This window comes from Vulpes lagopus, chromosome 7 (genome assembly GCF_018345385.1).
Source record: "Vulpes lagopus strain Blue_001 chromosome 7, ASM1834538v1, whole genome shotgun sequence".
Classification (NCBI taxonomy): Eukaryota; Metazoa; Chordata; class Mammalia; order Carnivora; family Canidae; genus Vulpes; species Vulpes lagopus.
In genome coordinates, this window is record NC_054830.1 from 65,513,083 (window position 1) to 65,529,260 (window position 16,178).

Sequence of the window (16,178 nt, forward strand, 5' to 3'; positions counted from 1 at the left end):
GAGTTAGAGGACTGACCACCTACACAACAGTCCCCTCCCCTTGCCATCAGAAACACCAAACACACCCACCTGTGTGTTTATGGCCCAGACCCCTTTCACCAGAGCTGGACTCCTACTTTCTAATCAAGTTCACTCACCTGAGCACCCTCTCCTTCAAACCCAACACTATTTCTAACATGATTTCTTGATGTCTCTGAGAAAAAGAAAAAAAAAAAAGTCCCTTTCTCTCATACAAAATACCCTAAGTTATCTTTAGGAGCAAAATTCTAGAGTTGAAATTCATTCCATTCATTTATTTATATCCCAACCAAAGCCATATAAAGAAAGGAGGGAGAAGAGGGTGGGAAGCAGGAAACAGTGACAGCAGTGCAAGAAAACCCAAGCCAACGATAGATGTGGTAAACAACAAAACACTTCATCCTGAATTTCTTGGTCAGGGCATACATGGGAAATATTTTGAGCTACAGAATCCATTGTACCTAAATTTAAAATGCACATTAGTCTGCCAGTCAAATAAACTTCTTGTCATTAAACTCTAAGAGGAATCTACAGTATCTTCAGGTTGTCTTATGTCACCTACTTGAATGGTGCCTTCAAAAGTGGTTCTACAGAAGATCGAGTGTCTGCTCCTTCTATCCACCCTCAATACAAACAGAATACTAACTCCTGGTCCTAGTAGTGCATGTCTACAGAGACATAAGGGTACACGGCACAAGGCCACTGCCTCCTGGTCACCTTGTCTGATTTAGGGATGGAGCAGAGAACAGGACCCATACCTAACATGGAAGTCGACAGCCCCCTCCCATTTGACAACCATAATCACTGGCTCCGTTCTCCACAGCGTCTGAAGTGTAGACTGTTCCTGATTTCACTTCCTTCTTGTTTCTGCATCCAAGGCCTTCACTTTGGCTCTCTCTTTTTTTTAAAAAAAAAGATTTTATTTACTCATGAAAGAGAGAGAGAGAGAAACAGAGAGAGAGAGAGAGAGGCAGAGACACAGGCAGAGAGAGAAGCAGGCTCCACGTGGGGAGCCACGATGCAGGGCTCGATCCCAGGACCCCAGGATCACAACCTGAGCTGAAGGCAGATGCTCAACCCCTGAGCCACCCACACGTCCCTTCACTTTGGCTCTTGGTTCCACTCTTTCCTGGCTACACCTCGCTTCCAAGCAAGGCCCTAGCCCCATTAACCATTCCCTCTCCTGTCTGTATCTTCAACTTCTAATCCTTCAGTGTGTAATGCTCGCCCACCTCCAGAAGAGGAGCAATTTCCTCCAGCTCTGCTCCTCTGTTTCTCTACTTCCTTTCAAAATCAGACTACCTGAGAGAATGTTCTGAAGATTCCATATTCCCTTCTAGCCTCATATACCCTAGATAAAAAACATCCCAGCAGACACCTGGCTTTCACAGGATGGTAACCGGAACCTTGCCATTCTTGGCATTGCTTCCACAGACATTTTTTGGAGTAGGGCTAGATCCAAATGGGCTCGTTGGATTGCAGGGAATCTATTTCAAGTAGAGGCTCAGAAGACAACCCCCAGTTAACCAAGTCAATGTACCGAATGAGGTTATTTAGTAGTGCCTATCTGACTGCTGCACTGCATTGTGCCAAAGCTAAAAAATATTGATCTGAACACAGGTGATACTAAGCGTCCCCCCACCTCTCCCAGCATTACTGGCTTCTTCTTAAAGACACTCCTGGTTGGTGATAAGATCAGACTATCACGAGAAAGAGGAATGCTTCTGCCTTCAGTGTGATAGAACACATAAAGGGCTCACTTAAGAACAAAACCAAATTACTCAAGGTGTGTTAAAAGAGGGGGAATAAGGTGGGGGGAGATAGGGAGTTCTTGTGGTATCACACAGCACACGAAATGAAAAAGTTCGGGAGATTAGTTGTGAATATACTTGATGCTACTGAAATGTATGTCTTAAAATGGTTAAGATGGTAAATTTTCTGTGTATTTTGCCATAATCTAAAGAAAAAGAAAAAGACAGGGTCATTTAGCACATTTAGCTCCGCAAGGAAGAGTGAAGTAGGGCTAGAATTTATTCTGTTTTAGAGTCAACACCCCAGCACTCACTCACGTGAAGTTGGATTGTGGTTAAGACACTGAAGGACTTTTTTTTTTTTAAATCATTTATCTGGCCCACATATAAATATCCACCCCCATGCACACACTTTTCCTTTTTAATGTCTCCATAGATTCCTTTTGTTTCCCTTGCCTTCATAGATGTATCTTGCAAGAAGTTGCTGTGGCCAATCTCCATAGATTCTTTATGACCAAGGGCTCACATGTTCTCTCCCTGTGTCTCTCTGCTCAGTGAGGAATACCCAGATAGAGCCACGCCAGGACAACAACCAGAAAAGTGTGTGAGGCAGTGAGTTGCACAGCTGGAGAATCGGACAGATTTCACTCTGCTTAAGAACTGTATCTGAGGATCTGTTCCCCAGCAAATACTTATTTTGAAACAGAATAGGAATCTGATGTGTGGGGGGACGGGCCACCAGGAAAAAAAGAAGATGAATGGGAATGTCCTCAAAGGGGCTAAAAAACATGCCAATGGTGGTTAAAAAAAAAAAATACTAAAGGACTTTGCCATGAGATTTCCATTGTGTAGAGAATGGCACCTTTCTAAAATCTTTAACGTCAATTGATGTTATCTGAAATATTTTTCAATTATGCCATTTTGAAAAAGAAAACTGGGAAGTCCCTGAGCCTTACCACCCTTGCCAACATAGAACCAACCACCTGTGGCCTGAGTATGGAAAGTGATTCACAAAGGTAAACAGACATGGCTACAAGGAACTGGCATGAGAGTCTGAGATCCCATTTCTGCATTTAGGAGAGAGTGCCTCAGACTTCCTGCCAGTTCTGCCAAAAGGGAAGTGCACGCAGAAGCCAGTGAATGACCAGCCTAGGTGTGAGCACACAGAATCTGGCAAGTGGGGCCAAATATTTCCCTAGCAAATGCTTGGAAAATGCCCACCCAATAGGAATGTGGCTGTGGGCAAGTAACGCTGAACTAGTCATGGTCAGGCAGTCTGATACAGAGGGGGACGTGTGGCCTCCAGAGCCAGAGAGACCCAACCTCAAATCTTAGTGATGCCACTTGAATACATACCAACTCCTTGAACTTCAGTTTCCTCATCTGTAAAATGAGGTTATGAGTAATCCCTCACAGGGCTCTTGCGAAGAGCATCCTTACCAAACACTCACCAGATGTTCCTCTGCTCTGGGCCCATTGTAGGTCAAAATGGCCTCACCTAGTAATAATATGCTATGTCTTCACATTCTACTCCCAGTTCCAGGAAGTAAAAGAACTTGGTGTAATGTACATAGGTACATTAGTTGCAAGGTACATAGCTGCAAGGGGTGTTTCTCCTGAATTCTAACATGGAAATCATGCTGATGCAAATGGACACCAAAAAAATAGAGCAATTTGATGACATCCACTATATCAGGCCATTCATGAAGGTAGTTCGTGAGAGATCAAAGCAGCTTTTTTTTTTTAAAAGATTTTATTTATTTCTTCATGAGGGACACACGGGGTGGGGGGGGGGGGGTGGGCAGAGACACAGGCAGAGGGAGAAGCAGGCTCCATACAGGGAGCCCAATGTGGAACTCGATCCCAGGTTTCCAGGATCACACCCTGGGCTGAAGGCAGTGCTAAACTGCTGAGCCACCCAAGCTGCCCCAAAGCAGCTTTTAAGAAAGAGCCCAAAGGGGACGCCTGGGTGGCTCAGTGGTTGAGTGTCTGCTTTCCGCTCAGGGTGTGATCCTGGGGTCCTAGGATAGAGTCCCACATTGGGCTCCCTGCATAGAGCCTGCTTCTCCCTCTTCCTATGTCTCTGCCTCTCTTTCTGTTTCTCTCATGAATAAATAGATATTTTTTAAAAAATGAAAGAAAGAGGGACAGCCTGGGTGGCTCAGCAGTTTAGTGCCACTTTCAGCCCAGGGTGTGATCCTGGAGTCCCAGGATCAAGTCCCACATTGGGTTCCCTGCATAGAGCCTGCTTCTCCCTCTGCCTGTGTCTCTGCCTCTCTCTCTCTCTCTGTGTGTCTCTCATGAATAAATAAAAAATAAAAAATCTTAAAAAAAAAAAAGAAAGAAAAGAAGAGAAAAAAAGAAAAGAAAAAAAGGAAAGGAAAGGAAAGGAAAGGGAAAAAAAAGAAAAGAAAAGAAAGAAAAGAAAAGAAGAAAAGAAAAGAAAAGAAAAGAAAAGAAAAGAAAAGAAAAGAAAAGAAAAGAAAAGAAAAAGAAAAGAGCGAGCCAGCCCAAAGAATGCTAATTTGGGGGAGGGAGAAGAAAAATTCTGTTCTTACCTTAGCAGTAAGGAAAACATTAAAGTGTTCATTGAAAGAGAGCACAGGATGATCTGTAATTCTTTTTAGGAATTTATCCAAAGCTTTTCTTCTGGTCTCCACAAACTCTTCTGAAAACCGATCCACAACACCTTTCACCACAAACTTCTCAGGAAGCGGCTATGAAGACAGGAAGAAAAAATATTCAGAGTAATTGATAAGATAGTGGAAAGAAAAACCACAGGTTAGCAAATAATTGCTATGACTCATGTGCCCAAGAACATACTCCTTGCTCGGTTGGGTCTTTACATAGTCATCAGTATATGCCTTTCTGAAACATATAGATGGATTTACTCCATTTAAATCTGTCTATATGTTTCTTAGTTTTATAATGCAAGAAATAAAATGCTAGAGACTAGCCCCTGGATACAGAAAATAATCAATCAATATTTATCTAGTAAATCCAACACTGATCCCTTTGGCAGCACATATACTAAAACTGGAACAACAGCATGACCCCTGCATAAAATGATGGTCAATCCAATAGTATATCCAACAGTATAGCTATCTGTACATTCTTAATGCGTAGGTGGTATATCGAGGAAGTCAGGACCAGAAAGACAGTCTAAGGATAGAAGGCAGACAACATCGACCAACAAAAATTTATTTATTCATATTCTACCCCTGATTCCAGGAGTAAAAGGACCTGATGAATGTAGACAAAAATACATTAGGCAAATCCATGTATCTAAAAAAAACAAAAAAAACAAAAAACCTTTACCAAGCCAACCTTTTGTGTAGGTTTACACTCAAAAGTTCTTTAAAAATGTAATTTCCTTTGCTCCTCTTACTCAAACAAATTTCTCTGTAATATTTGCTTCAAGCCAATATTGTGGGCAATTTAAAACTACCTGGCTGCTAAGGGATCTTTGAGCTTTGATCTATTTCTGCAGTAGCTTGATTAAATGCTTGATTAAAAGGCCTTCCTTGTAACTACCACCACACACAGAGAGAGTATCTGCTATAGAGCATAATTTGAAATGTTTGAGTTATGAAATATTAAAAGAACATTTACATTAAAAATTGGGCAAATGACTGGTAGATATTTTTCTAAAGAAGATCTACAAGTGGCCAACAAGCATGTGAAAGGAAATACAAACCAAAACCACATGAGATACCACTTCGTGCCCAAGAGGATGGTCATAATAAGGGAGGAAGGAAAAAAAAAAAAAAAGGAAAACAAAGAAAAGAACAAGTAGTGGTGATGATGTGAAAAAACCGGAATAAACATTTAAGTCTACAACTTCCTTTGGCCCCATACTCGGGTAATAATGAGGTTTAATTCCTTTAAATTTTAAACCCTCAAGAGCATGCATGCACACAAAAAAACAGACACAAGGACTTCGCCAACCCCAAGAAGTGGAATCCTAAGGTGTCTCGAGTGGGGAAATCAAGAAGCAATCCCAACTTTGAGCCCTTTCAAAGGCTTGGAAAGTGGCAATATCAACAGCCCTGGAATGAAGCACTTGGAAGAGCTTTGGAAAGTCGGTATATTTTCCATCTCCAGAATAGAGACCATGGCTCCATGCCTCCAGGGTTTATCTTCCACTTCTGCCAAGCTGTCTACTTTGGTCAAGTTCTAAAATCTCCTGGTGCCACAGTTTCTTCATGAGTAAAAAAAATAGGTAACAATAGTGCCAGCCCCATAGGGTTGTTACGAGGATTAAATTAGCTACTAGGCTGAATGTGCTTCACACGATTCCTGCCACAGAGTAAGAACCAACAAAAGTCTGGGGGGTTCTTTGTTGTAGGAGGGGCAGCAGCTTCAGGGAAAGCCACGTTTGGTTAAATGTTGAAATGGTGGTAGTGTGCAGAGAAGAGGCGAAGAGCTGATGGGTTTTTGTTTTGTTTTCACCAGATCAGGAATTCTAGAGGGCATGGTGGAAGGGCTTGGAAATGCAGAAAGAGAGGGGAGCAGAGTCAGGAATAAAATTATAGAGGCACACGGAGATAAAACGTCCAACTTAGATGCCCGATGGAGCTTATGTCTAGGTGGAATATTGGAAATGCAGGACTGGGTCAGATGCATAGGGCCATCCAGGCCAATGTTCCAGCCCAGTCAAAAGAACCAGGGAATCTATCTTAATAGGGTATGGTTGTTCTTTGGGATAACTTCTTTATTCCGATCAGTTCTTCTCCCGTTCCCTTAGGCAGCCATTCTTCTATAACCCTACACTCAAACCCCCACCTTTCATGCCAAGCAGATTACCATCTCTCTGAAGTAGGAACCAGGTGTTAGGGCATCACATTAGTATTTCCTAACCATTTTGCTCCCTCCACAGAAATCCATCTCCCTTCCCCTTCTCAGGCTCCAGTGGACAACATACCTCCCCAACATACCAGAAAGCTGACTATCCAGGTGTCTTTGACCCCTGAGTTTACTGTGATGCATGTTTTGCCATCAATTATACCTTCTCTTCTCTGTAACTTCAATATTTCTTCCTCACCTGGCTCTCTCTTCCTGAGTCTGCAAAAATACGGTTGGTTCTCTTTCTACCCTAAAATAATAAACCCAACTGTCCCTTGATCTTACATCTTCTCCACTCTCCTCTGGGGCTCATTCAATCTTTTTGAAAGAATCATTGATCTTAACTTCCATTCCTTCCACTGACTTCTCAACCCCCAACCTTCCTCCACCCCAAAATAAAGTTGTCTTCAGTTCTGCCTTCAGTGCTGCATTTCTCCGCCTTATCCATGCCCAGTACAGACCACTCTTTTAAGGATGATCGATGACTTCCTAATGACCAGATCCAGTGGATATTTTCTTGTTCTTATTTCACAAGTCCTGGTGAGCATGCTCTGGTTTGCTTATGCTGAATAGGACTTGGGAGGAAAGCCTAATGAGCAAATAAGTGACTAGGTATGCCTCATTTAACATAACAGATAATCTCCTGCAATAGTTATGCATTCTTCAGGTTTAGTACATTGAACTTTACGTTTAATGAATCAGGGAAGCTTGCTATTTAAAGGAACCCTGGAGTGAATCTTTCTGCAAACAGAATTTCCTTCTAAGCATTATTATTCCCAAATGTACATGGCTTCAGAAATTTGTTTCTTCCTATTCCAAGCCTTAAAGGGGACACACCTACTGCCAGCGTCACCTTTATAATTGCCTTCTGGTTTCTTTATGCAGAGGAATCTGGGTTGCTGATAAAATCAAGTGCCTCTTTGGACTGTAACTGAGCTACTGCAAGTGAAGAGATCAACACAGCTCCAAGCACATGGTGGATGTCACATACGTGCCATTTTTATTACCTTGTAAACACTGGGAACAGAAGGCAACAGGGGAGTGGACCAAAGGCTAGAATTTCCATACATCGTTTAGGCCAAAATGTTTTTTAAAAACCCTCTGGAATAAATACCATTTCACAACCACTAGGACAGCTATAAAAGAAAAAAAAAAAAAAAAAAGGAAGCAAGTATTTGGAGAAATTGGAACCCTTATACACGGCTGCCGAGAATGTAAAATGGTGCGGCCTCTGTGGAAAACAGCTTGGCGGCTCCTCAAAAAATTAAATGTAAAATTAGAATGTGATCCAGGATTTCATTCCTTGGGATGCAGCCCAAATAATTGAAAGCAAGTGTTCAAACAAAAACTTGTACAATCAATGCTCAAGTAGCATTATTTATAATAGTTGGGTTGGGGAAAAGGGGAATGAGAAGTGACTGCTTAATGGGTATGTGATTCTTCTGTGGAGAATGAAAATATTCTGGAATTACATAGTTGTGGTGATTGTAAAACACTGTAAATCCACTAAAAGCCACTGAGCTGTACACTTCTTAAAATGGTGAATTTTATGTTATACAAATTTTACCTCAATTAAAAAAAAAAAAACTGTGGTGATGGAAGCAAATGCCAGAGACGAGAGGAGACGCTGTGTTGCTGGCTTTGAAGATGGCAAAGGGGCCATGAGCCAAGGGATATGGGCATCCTCTAGAAGCTGTAAAAGTCAAGGAACCAACTTCTCCCTGCAGCTTCTATAAGGAATGCAGCCCTGCCACCTTGATATTAATCCACTGACACCAATTCTGGACTTTTGACCTCCTGAACTATAAGGTAAAAGTGTGTTGTTTAAATCACTTTCTAAAAAACAAACAAACAAAAAACATTCACCTGGAACGGGGGTGAGGGAATGATAAGGATAGAGATGAAATAAGACAGGCCACTGGGGATAAGTGTTGAAACTGGGAGGTGAGTACATGAGGGTTCATTGCACTGAATCACTCTACTTTAGTATATTTGACATTTTCCATGATGAAAACGTTTTTTAAAAACCATACATGCATGTATATGTTGGAACCTACAAAAATCCTATTTGCATAGCATTACAATAACCCATGAAATATTTTAAGGTTTAACCTTATAAAACATTTACTTTTGTATAGCACTTGATACTTTGGTAAAGCACTTTCATATGTATTCCATTTCACAATTGTTTCTAAGAAAATATCTTATAATCTGTGGAACAAAAGCATACTTCTTGTAGGTTGTCATAGAAAGCTATTATTCCGGAGTGCAAAATCTGCACAAAGATTCCAATTGCTCAATCTTGGAATGATCCAACTTCCTCTTGTCCGTATTTAAATTGCTTCAACAAATATTAACCACAAATTACAATTAAACAAATATCCAGCAACACACCCACTACATGACAGAAAACTATTTTTCCTCTCCTTATCAAACAAACAGAAAATGTTGCTCCTACAGAAAAATAACTAAAGAGCATTAAGATTAAAAACCCTCTCTCTGGGGGATCCCTGGGTGGCTCAGCGGTTTAGTGCCTGCCTTTGGCCCAGGGCGCGATCCTGGAGTCCTGGGATCGAGTCCCGCATTGGGCTCCTGGCATGGAGCCTGCTTCTCCCTCCTCCTGTGTCTCTACCTCTCTCTCTCTCTTTGTGTGTGTGTGTGTCTATCATAAATAAATAAATAAATCTAAAAAAAAAAAAACCCTCTCTCCATAAAACCACCATCAAGCCCAGTTTAATTCAAAGTACTTTGAAAGTTCAACCAATGTTCAACCACTTATTAACTTACCCATGAGATAAGCTTTTTTTAACAGTACAAAAAAAAAAAAAGAGGAACCAACTAGAAAGTGAAGTTAGATTTTTTTACTGATTATTTTATATTAGTAAAAACAGCTGTTGCATTACGACTTTATTAATTCCTATGAGTTTACCACTATCCAAAACAAACTGGGTATATAACAATACAAATGCATCCTTCCAACAAAGCTTCCTTCACAAAAATTGAAGCAAACTGTAATTTTCCAAGTGTAATCAAATACTACAAGAGTTTAACAAATGTATTTACTTTATCTCCAAAATCTATCTGTGCCCATCAAATCATGAAACATATATATTTTGTAAGTAGGCATACCCCAGTAAAAGAAGTCATGTTAAAACTGACCTCTGGGCAAAAAAATAAAAAACAAGAACAATGTCATAATGAAGACTTTCTTGTGGCTCCAACTATTAGATGATAAAGTGAGTTGTCACTATGAGATGACAAATAAACACATCCAGCACACTTCTCGTTGTAAGATGGCATTTTAAGAATATACGAGTAGTTCTGCTTTTCAAATTACAGAGTAATAGAGCAATATAAAAAGAAAAATATATATGCTGAGCATCAGGGAATATCAAAGTACTATTAACAGGCCAAAATCTGTTAAAGACACAAAGCAGAAAAGACTGAACTGAGAGTAAAGCCAAGCCATATTGACCATCTGGTGATTCTATCCAGGCAAAGGAAAGGTTGGCCTAGGAAGTAAAGGGCTGATTTCCCGAATACAGCCCCAGAAGCGGCCAAGTTCAGAGCCACAGGGACTGGAAACAGGCCCCAGGACAGCCAATGGGGAGCGGAAAATGAGAGAACCTTGGTCCCTTCCCGGAACCACAGGCTGGCTGGCTGTTCACCTACAACTTCACAGGGTTGCAAAGCAGCCCAGGTCAACGGGGCACTTAATCTCCACGTTCCTAACACAAGCAGCAGAATCTGAAAGCTCAGGAATGCTCACACATTTTTAACCACACCTGACTTAAGTTGGCAACGAACAAACAAAACAAAACAAAATAGGAACTCATTCTTCCAAACTTCCCAACAAATTCAGAAGACTCTAAAGTTCATTTTGAAAAATGAAACGTGCCAACAGCTAGAGATGCTGTGAAAACAGAGCATATTGACAGGTGGAGACAGAGAAGGGGACCTGTGTGACCAGATGTTAAAATGTTCTGTAAAGTTACAGTAATTCAAATAGTGAAGGAGGGCACCAGACCAGAAAGAGTGATGAGCCAAAGGTTCGGAAGTAGTCCACAAATACTCAAGTCTAATGCATGATTTTTTCAGTCTGATGCACAAATGATGATTAAGATGATTGATGACTTTTAAGTGGTTCTGGAACATCAACAGTTTACCACCTGAAAAAAGTATGGTCCTCCCATCTCACATCAAAACAAATGCTAGATTTAAATATGAAAGATAGAGACGCCTGGGTGGCTCAGTGGTTGAACATCTGCCTTCGGCTTAGGTGGTGATCCCACGGTCCTGGGATGGAGTCCCACATCAGTCTCCCCACAGAGAACCTGCTTATCCCTCTGCCTGTGTTTCTGCCTCTCTGTGTCTCTCATGAATAAATAAATAAAATCTTAAATAAATCAATAAATATAAAAGATAGAAGTCAACTTCTTTTACAGATACGGAGTTTTACAAACAAAAAAACAAAAACAAGAGAAAATGAAGAGGTAAGTCATAAAAGAAATGCCAATGTCCAATAAGGTCAGGGGAAGGTATTCAGCCTCACGGGTTAAGGAAAGGAAAATTCACTGTACAAATATGAACTCAAAATGGATGAAAGACCAGAATGTGTGGGCTAAAACCGTACAAGAATTTTAGAAGAGGGGCACCTAGCTGGCTCAGTAAGTGAAGCAAGCAACTCTTGATCTTGAGGTTGTGAGTTTAAGCCTCACATCGGGTGCAGAAATTATTTGAAAATAAAATCTTTTAAAAAAATTTTTTTTTCAGAAGAAAACACAGGTGTAAATCTTGACAGGTGATGATTTCTTAGATAAGACATCTTTAAGAACAAGCAGTGAAAGAAAAAACAACGTATGGACTTCATCAAAACTGAAAACCTTTGTACTTCCAAGAGCTGCCATCAAGAGAGACAACTCATTAACCAGGAGCGCATTTTTTGCAAGTCGGATCTCTAACAAGGGATTTGCGTTTAGATTATATAAGGAACTAATAACAAAAAGGCAACCCAGGGGAAAGGATATGAAGAGATATTTCTCCAAGGAAGATGACAGATGGCCAACAAGCACATAAAAAAAAAAGTTCAATATCATTAGCTGTCAGGGAAATGCAAATCGCAACCACGATGAGATACCCACTCCACACCCACAAGGATAGTTATAATCAAAGAGGCGGATAATAACAGTGTTGATGAGGACGTGGAGAGACTGGAATCCTCACGCACTGCTAATGAGAATGTAAAATGATGCAGCCACTTTGGAAAACAGCCTGGCACTTTCTCACAAGGTTAAATATACAGAGTGTGTGTGTATTCATACACATAAATCATATATATATGATTATAAATATATATAAATGATTATATATCATAAATATATCATAAATATATATATGATTTGTCAGTGATGCTCCTAGGTATAGTATAACCCAAGAAAAATGAGAACATAGGACCACACAAAAATTTGCACATGGATGTTTACAGTCACATTGCTCGTAACAGCCAATAGGTGAAAACAACTCAACCGTCCATTAAATGTGAGCAGATACACCTAAAGGTGGTACACCCATACGATGTAATATTACTTGACAAGAAAAAGAAATGAAAGTGCTGACACATGCTACAACACGGATTAACCCTGAAAACATTATGCCAAGCGAAAAAAATCCAGACACAAAAGACCAAATAGGCAAATTTTATAAAGACAGAAAGGTTAGTGGTTGCCAGGGGCTGGAAAAGATAGAAGGTTTGGAAGCGACAAGCAGGGAGTGGGAGCTTCCTTTTGGGGATGAGAAAAGATTCTAAGATTGATTGTGCTGATGGCTGCACAACTCTATCTACTAAATAAAATATTTATATACTAAATATACATACTGAATCATATATACTAATATACTAAATATTGATACTAAATTACTAAAAAGCCCTTGACTTGTATATCTTAAATAGGTAAATGGTATGGTGAACGAATTATATCTTTAATAAAGCTGTTTTTTAAATAAAGAAATGAAAATGTAAACAATAATTATGTTACACGTCTACTAGGTCTCCATCTGACAATAAACTTCCCAGGCAGGGGTCCCTTGTCCATCCTATAACCCCTGACCTCCCTGACAATATTCATCAGTCCTAATAAAAAGACTAACACAAAGTCAATGCTTAATAGCAGAGAGACACTGCCCAGCCAAGTTGCCATAGAATAACTTCTGAAAGGGAAAAAAGAGTTTGTTTCCAGTATGACTTTCATGCTTGAGTTAGAGATGCTCTCCTATATTGTCTCTCTCCACCCCAGACATGTAGCAAGAATTTGAATAAAGTTACGTCTCCACTTGCCTGTAGAGCACCTTTCTACTCACTGGTTCTACCCTGACCAGAGGAAACCATACTTAGAGATGTTCTGGGTCATTCCCCAATGTTCTGAAGACATCCAGCCTCATTCGGGTCTCGCCTCAGTGTCCATGCGTGAGTACAACCAGCAGGTGTCGCTGTCTAACCAAACTTCAAATATGCTAGCTGCCAGCAAGTGGAGCATAGCTCCCCTTTATGCACAGTGTGGGCTAAAAGCATAAAGAACTTCCTTCGGAGCAGTACAACATGGAACAGGAGAGAAAAAAGAGTAATTGTATAGTGGAAAAACCCCACCAGCACTATGTCAAATCAGGTGATCAAGGTTAACATCAACAGTGATAAATATTGTTGATAGGAATGTCTTTCATATGATGTGATGAGAATGGCACCTTTCCTCCCAAAAGATATTACCCCAGTTTAATCATGAAGAAAAACGTCAGAACTAAAAAAAAAAAAAAAAAATCTCAACTGAGGGACATTCTATAAAATGCCTCAACGAGTACTCCTCAGAACAGCCAACAGTCATCGAAAACAAGGAATCGCAATCAAGAAGAGCCTAAGGAGACATGGGTGGTGGTGTCCAGGATGGGACTCTGGAACAGAAAAAGGACCTTAGGCAAAACTGAGGAAATCTGAGTAAGGGACTTTCAGTCAATAATAATCATTAAGTGTGACAAGTGGGCCACACCCATGTAAAATGTTAGGCAAAACCAAGTGTGGGGTAGATGAGAATTCACTGCACTATCTTCACAGTAACTCTAGAAATCTAAAACTGTTCTCAAGTAAAAAGTCTATTTAAAAAAATAATAATTCATTAGCTGCCAATTTCACCAAACTGGGATTCTAAATAGTTCCAACTGTTTAAAGATGAATTTCTTCCCCCAGGAAAGAATGTAGTCCCAGGCAAGTCCCATCATTTCTGCCACAGCATATTCAGCTTCTTCTAAGGAAGAAAAGCACTGGAAGATGTATTCTTAACATGAAGACTGGCAGTGCTAAGAAGTTATTCAACCAAGGTTTTTACTGAAAGATAAAGCCCTTCAAAAATGGTTTATGATCCAAACTGCACCAATGCCCCCACAGCTCAAAGAAACATCTGGGGTCTTAAATGTTTATTATTTCCACCAGGGGGAAAAAAAGTAGTCAGAAAAGCACTCAATATATACATTGGTTTAAGGAGTCTTTTAAATTTTATTTTTAGGGCAGCCCCGGTGGCGCAGTGGTTTGGTGCTGCCTGCAGCTCGGGGTGTGATCCTGGAGATCCGGGATCGAGTCCCACGTCTGGCTCCCTGTGTGGAGCCTGCTTCTCCTTCTGCCTGTGTCTCTGCCTCTCTCTCTCTCTCTCTGTCTCAATAAATAAATAAAATCTTTAAAAAAATAAATTAAATAAATAAATAAAATAAATAAATAAATTTTATTTTTAAAACACACAGGAGCAATAGAGAAATATTATGCTGCTTCAATAAATGGAGGTAGGTAGCTTTTGGTTTTTTAAATGAAAAATGGGTTGAGGGGCACCTGGGTGGCTCAGTGGTTGAGCGTCTGCCTTGGGCTCAGGGCATTATCCAGGGGTCCTGGGATCAAGTCCCACATCGGGCTCCCTGTGGGGAGCCTGCTTCTCCCCCTGCCTGTGTCTCTGCCTCTGTCTCTGTGTCTCTCATGAATAAATAAATAAAAATCTTAAAAAAAAAAAAAAAAAGAAAAAGAAAAACTGGGGTTGAGTGGCTCATGTGCTAGATTCCTGCTCCCCAAATTACTCATGTCTAAAGAAAGCCCAGCCAGCTATAATCCAAGGTGTCATTCTTCACCTGCTGGCAGCCACCCAAACCTCAAGAACAGTGTCTAGAAGGGTGAAACAGACAGTCTTAAGAGGCAGCAAATAAGAATTAGGACTCTCCACATCTCATAAAAACGGTTATAATGAAAGTGCAAATCTACCCCACGCCACTCAAGAAACCAGCAGGATAACAGCAAACCAGGAACCCACACCCCAAGGGTGAAATACATTGGACAGTACCCATGAGAATGTTTTACATCTGATGGGGAAATGTGGCATAAAACGATCGCAGAATTCGCCCCCAACGTAAGGGGTTAGAGCTGAGCAAACACCCCCAGGAAACACAATGCAGGATGGAGAGAAACAAGCTGTAAGGACTTAGTACCTACGGGAATGAGATGAGTGGGCTGGGACTCTTCCAGCTTGTTCCTCAGCCAGTCAAAATCCTGGTACCTCCGACGGACCGAATACTCTGGCAGGTCAAACTCCACCCGTGTACTCTGCAAAGGAGAAGAACGGAACAAAATACACGTGAGGGAACAGTAGCACATCTTGGCAGAAAGGAGGGGGAAAGCTCTCTTTGAGTAACCAAGCTGAGCACGAACACACTTTCCACGGAAGGACCAGCCAAAAGGTGACGAGTCCAGGCCCCCAGGATCCAGCTCAAAAGTCAAGGATCTAAAATGGAAATGTTGAGGTTTTGTTTGGTTTTGTTTTCTCTAGCCTTAGGAAGTGGAACTCTCAACTGTCCCGCAGAATGTGTTTAGAAACATTTGATTCATTTCCTCCAGGCTTAACTTGGAGGATTTCTTTTAGCAGAATAATTCCACGGAGGATATTGCTACTGATCCTTTAAAAGAAATTAAGTCTCCACCTCCTGCTACATATGCTGACAGGTTTTACCTAAGGCAGGTGAGAGACAAATGAAAAGACCTAATAGAGCATTTGCTCTATTATTATCTATATTATTATTAGGAGCTGGACTGGATGAAAACAGAAAAAGTTTTGCCTCATCTTCCATTTTCCTCCAGAAGCATAACCTTGGAACCAGACTGTATTTTAGGTGATTAAAAAAAAAAATCTAGAAGGAAATAACAAAATGTCATTGTACTGGAGAAAAACCTAAATCTCATCCCTTTTCTCCCCCACCCCACCCCCGCCATTTTTCAGGCATTTAATGTTTTACATCAGCCATCGCTTTTCTTGAAGTCTTCTGAAATGTGATTGCAGCACTTTGATATGAAAACCAGTACTGAACAAAAAATTAATTCATGGCAAAGCAAGATTTTTACACATTAATTTGCCCAAACTAAAACTGTGTCTCAGCTAACCCATTTTTTTCCCTATAAGGGCACAGACTATATGAAAATTATAGCTCTTGGAAATGAAAGATCAAAATTTTAAAAATGGTCCAAGTTACATTTTATGAATTTACTCT

The 16,178-nt window shown here is 40.5% G+C and overlaps 1 protein-coding gene across 2 annotated transcripts in view; it reads right to left on the reverse strand.

Moving 5' to 3' along the window:
- SNX30 (sorting nexin family member 30) overlaps nucleotides 1-16,178 on the reverse strand; it is a 109,116-nt gene that overhangs the window by 34,327 nt on the left and 58,611 nt on the right. For both annotated transcript variants that reach the window (XM_041761838.1, XM_041761839.1), the window contains exons 3-4: nucleotides 15,130-15,240; nucleotides 4,328-4,486 (exon numbers count right to left, since the gene is read on the reverse strand). In XM_041761838.1, coding sequence (XP_041617772.1) covers nucleotides 4,328-4,486; nucleotides 15,130-15,240 — 270 coding nt within the window. The remainder of the gene's footprint in view (nucleotides 1-4,327; nucleotides 4,487-15,129; nucleotides 15,241-16,178) is intronic.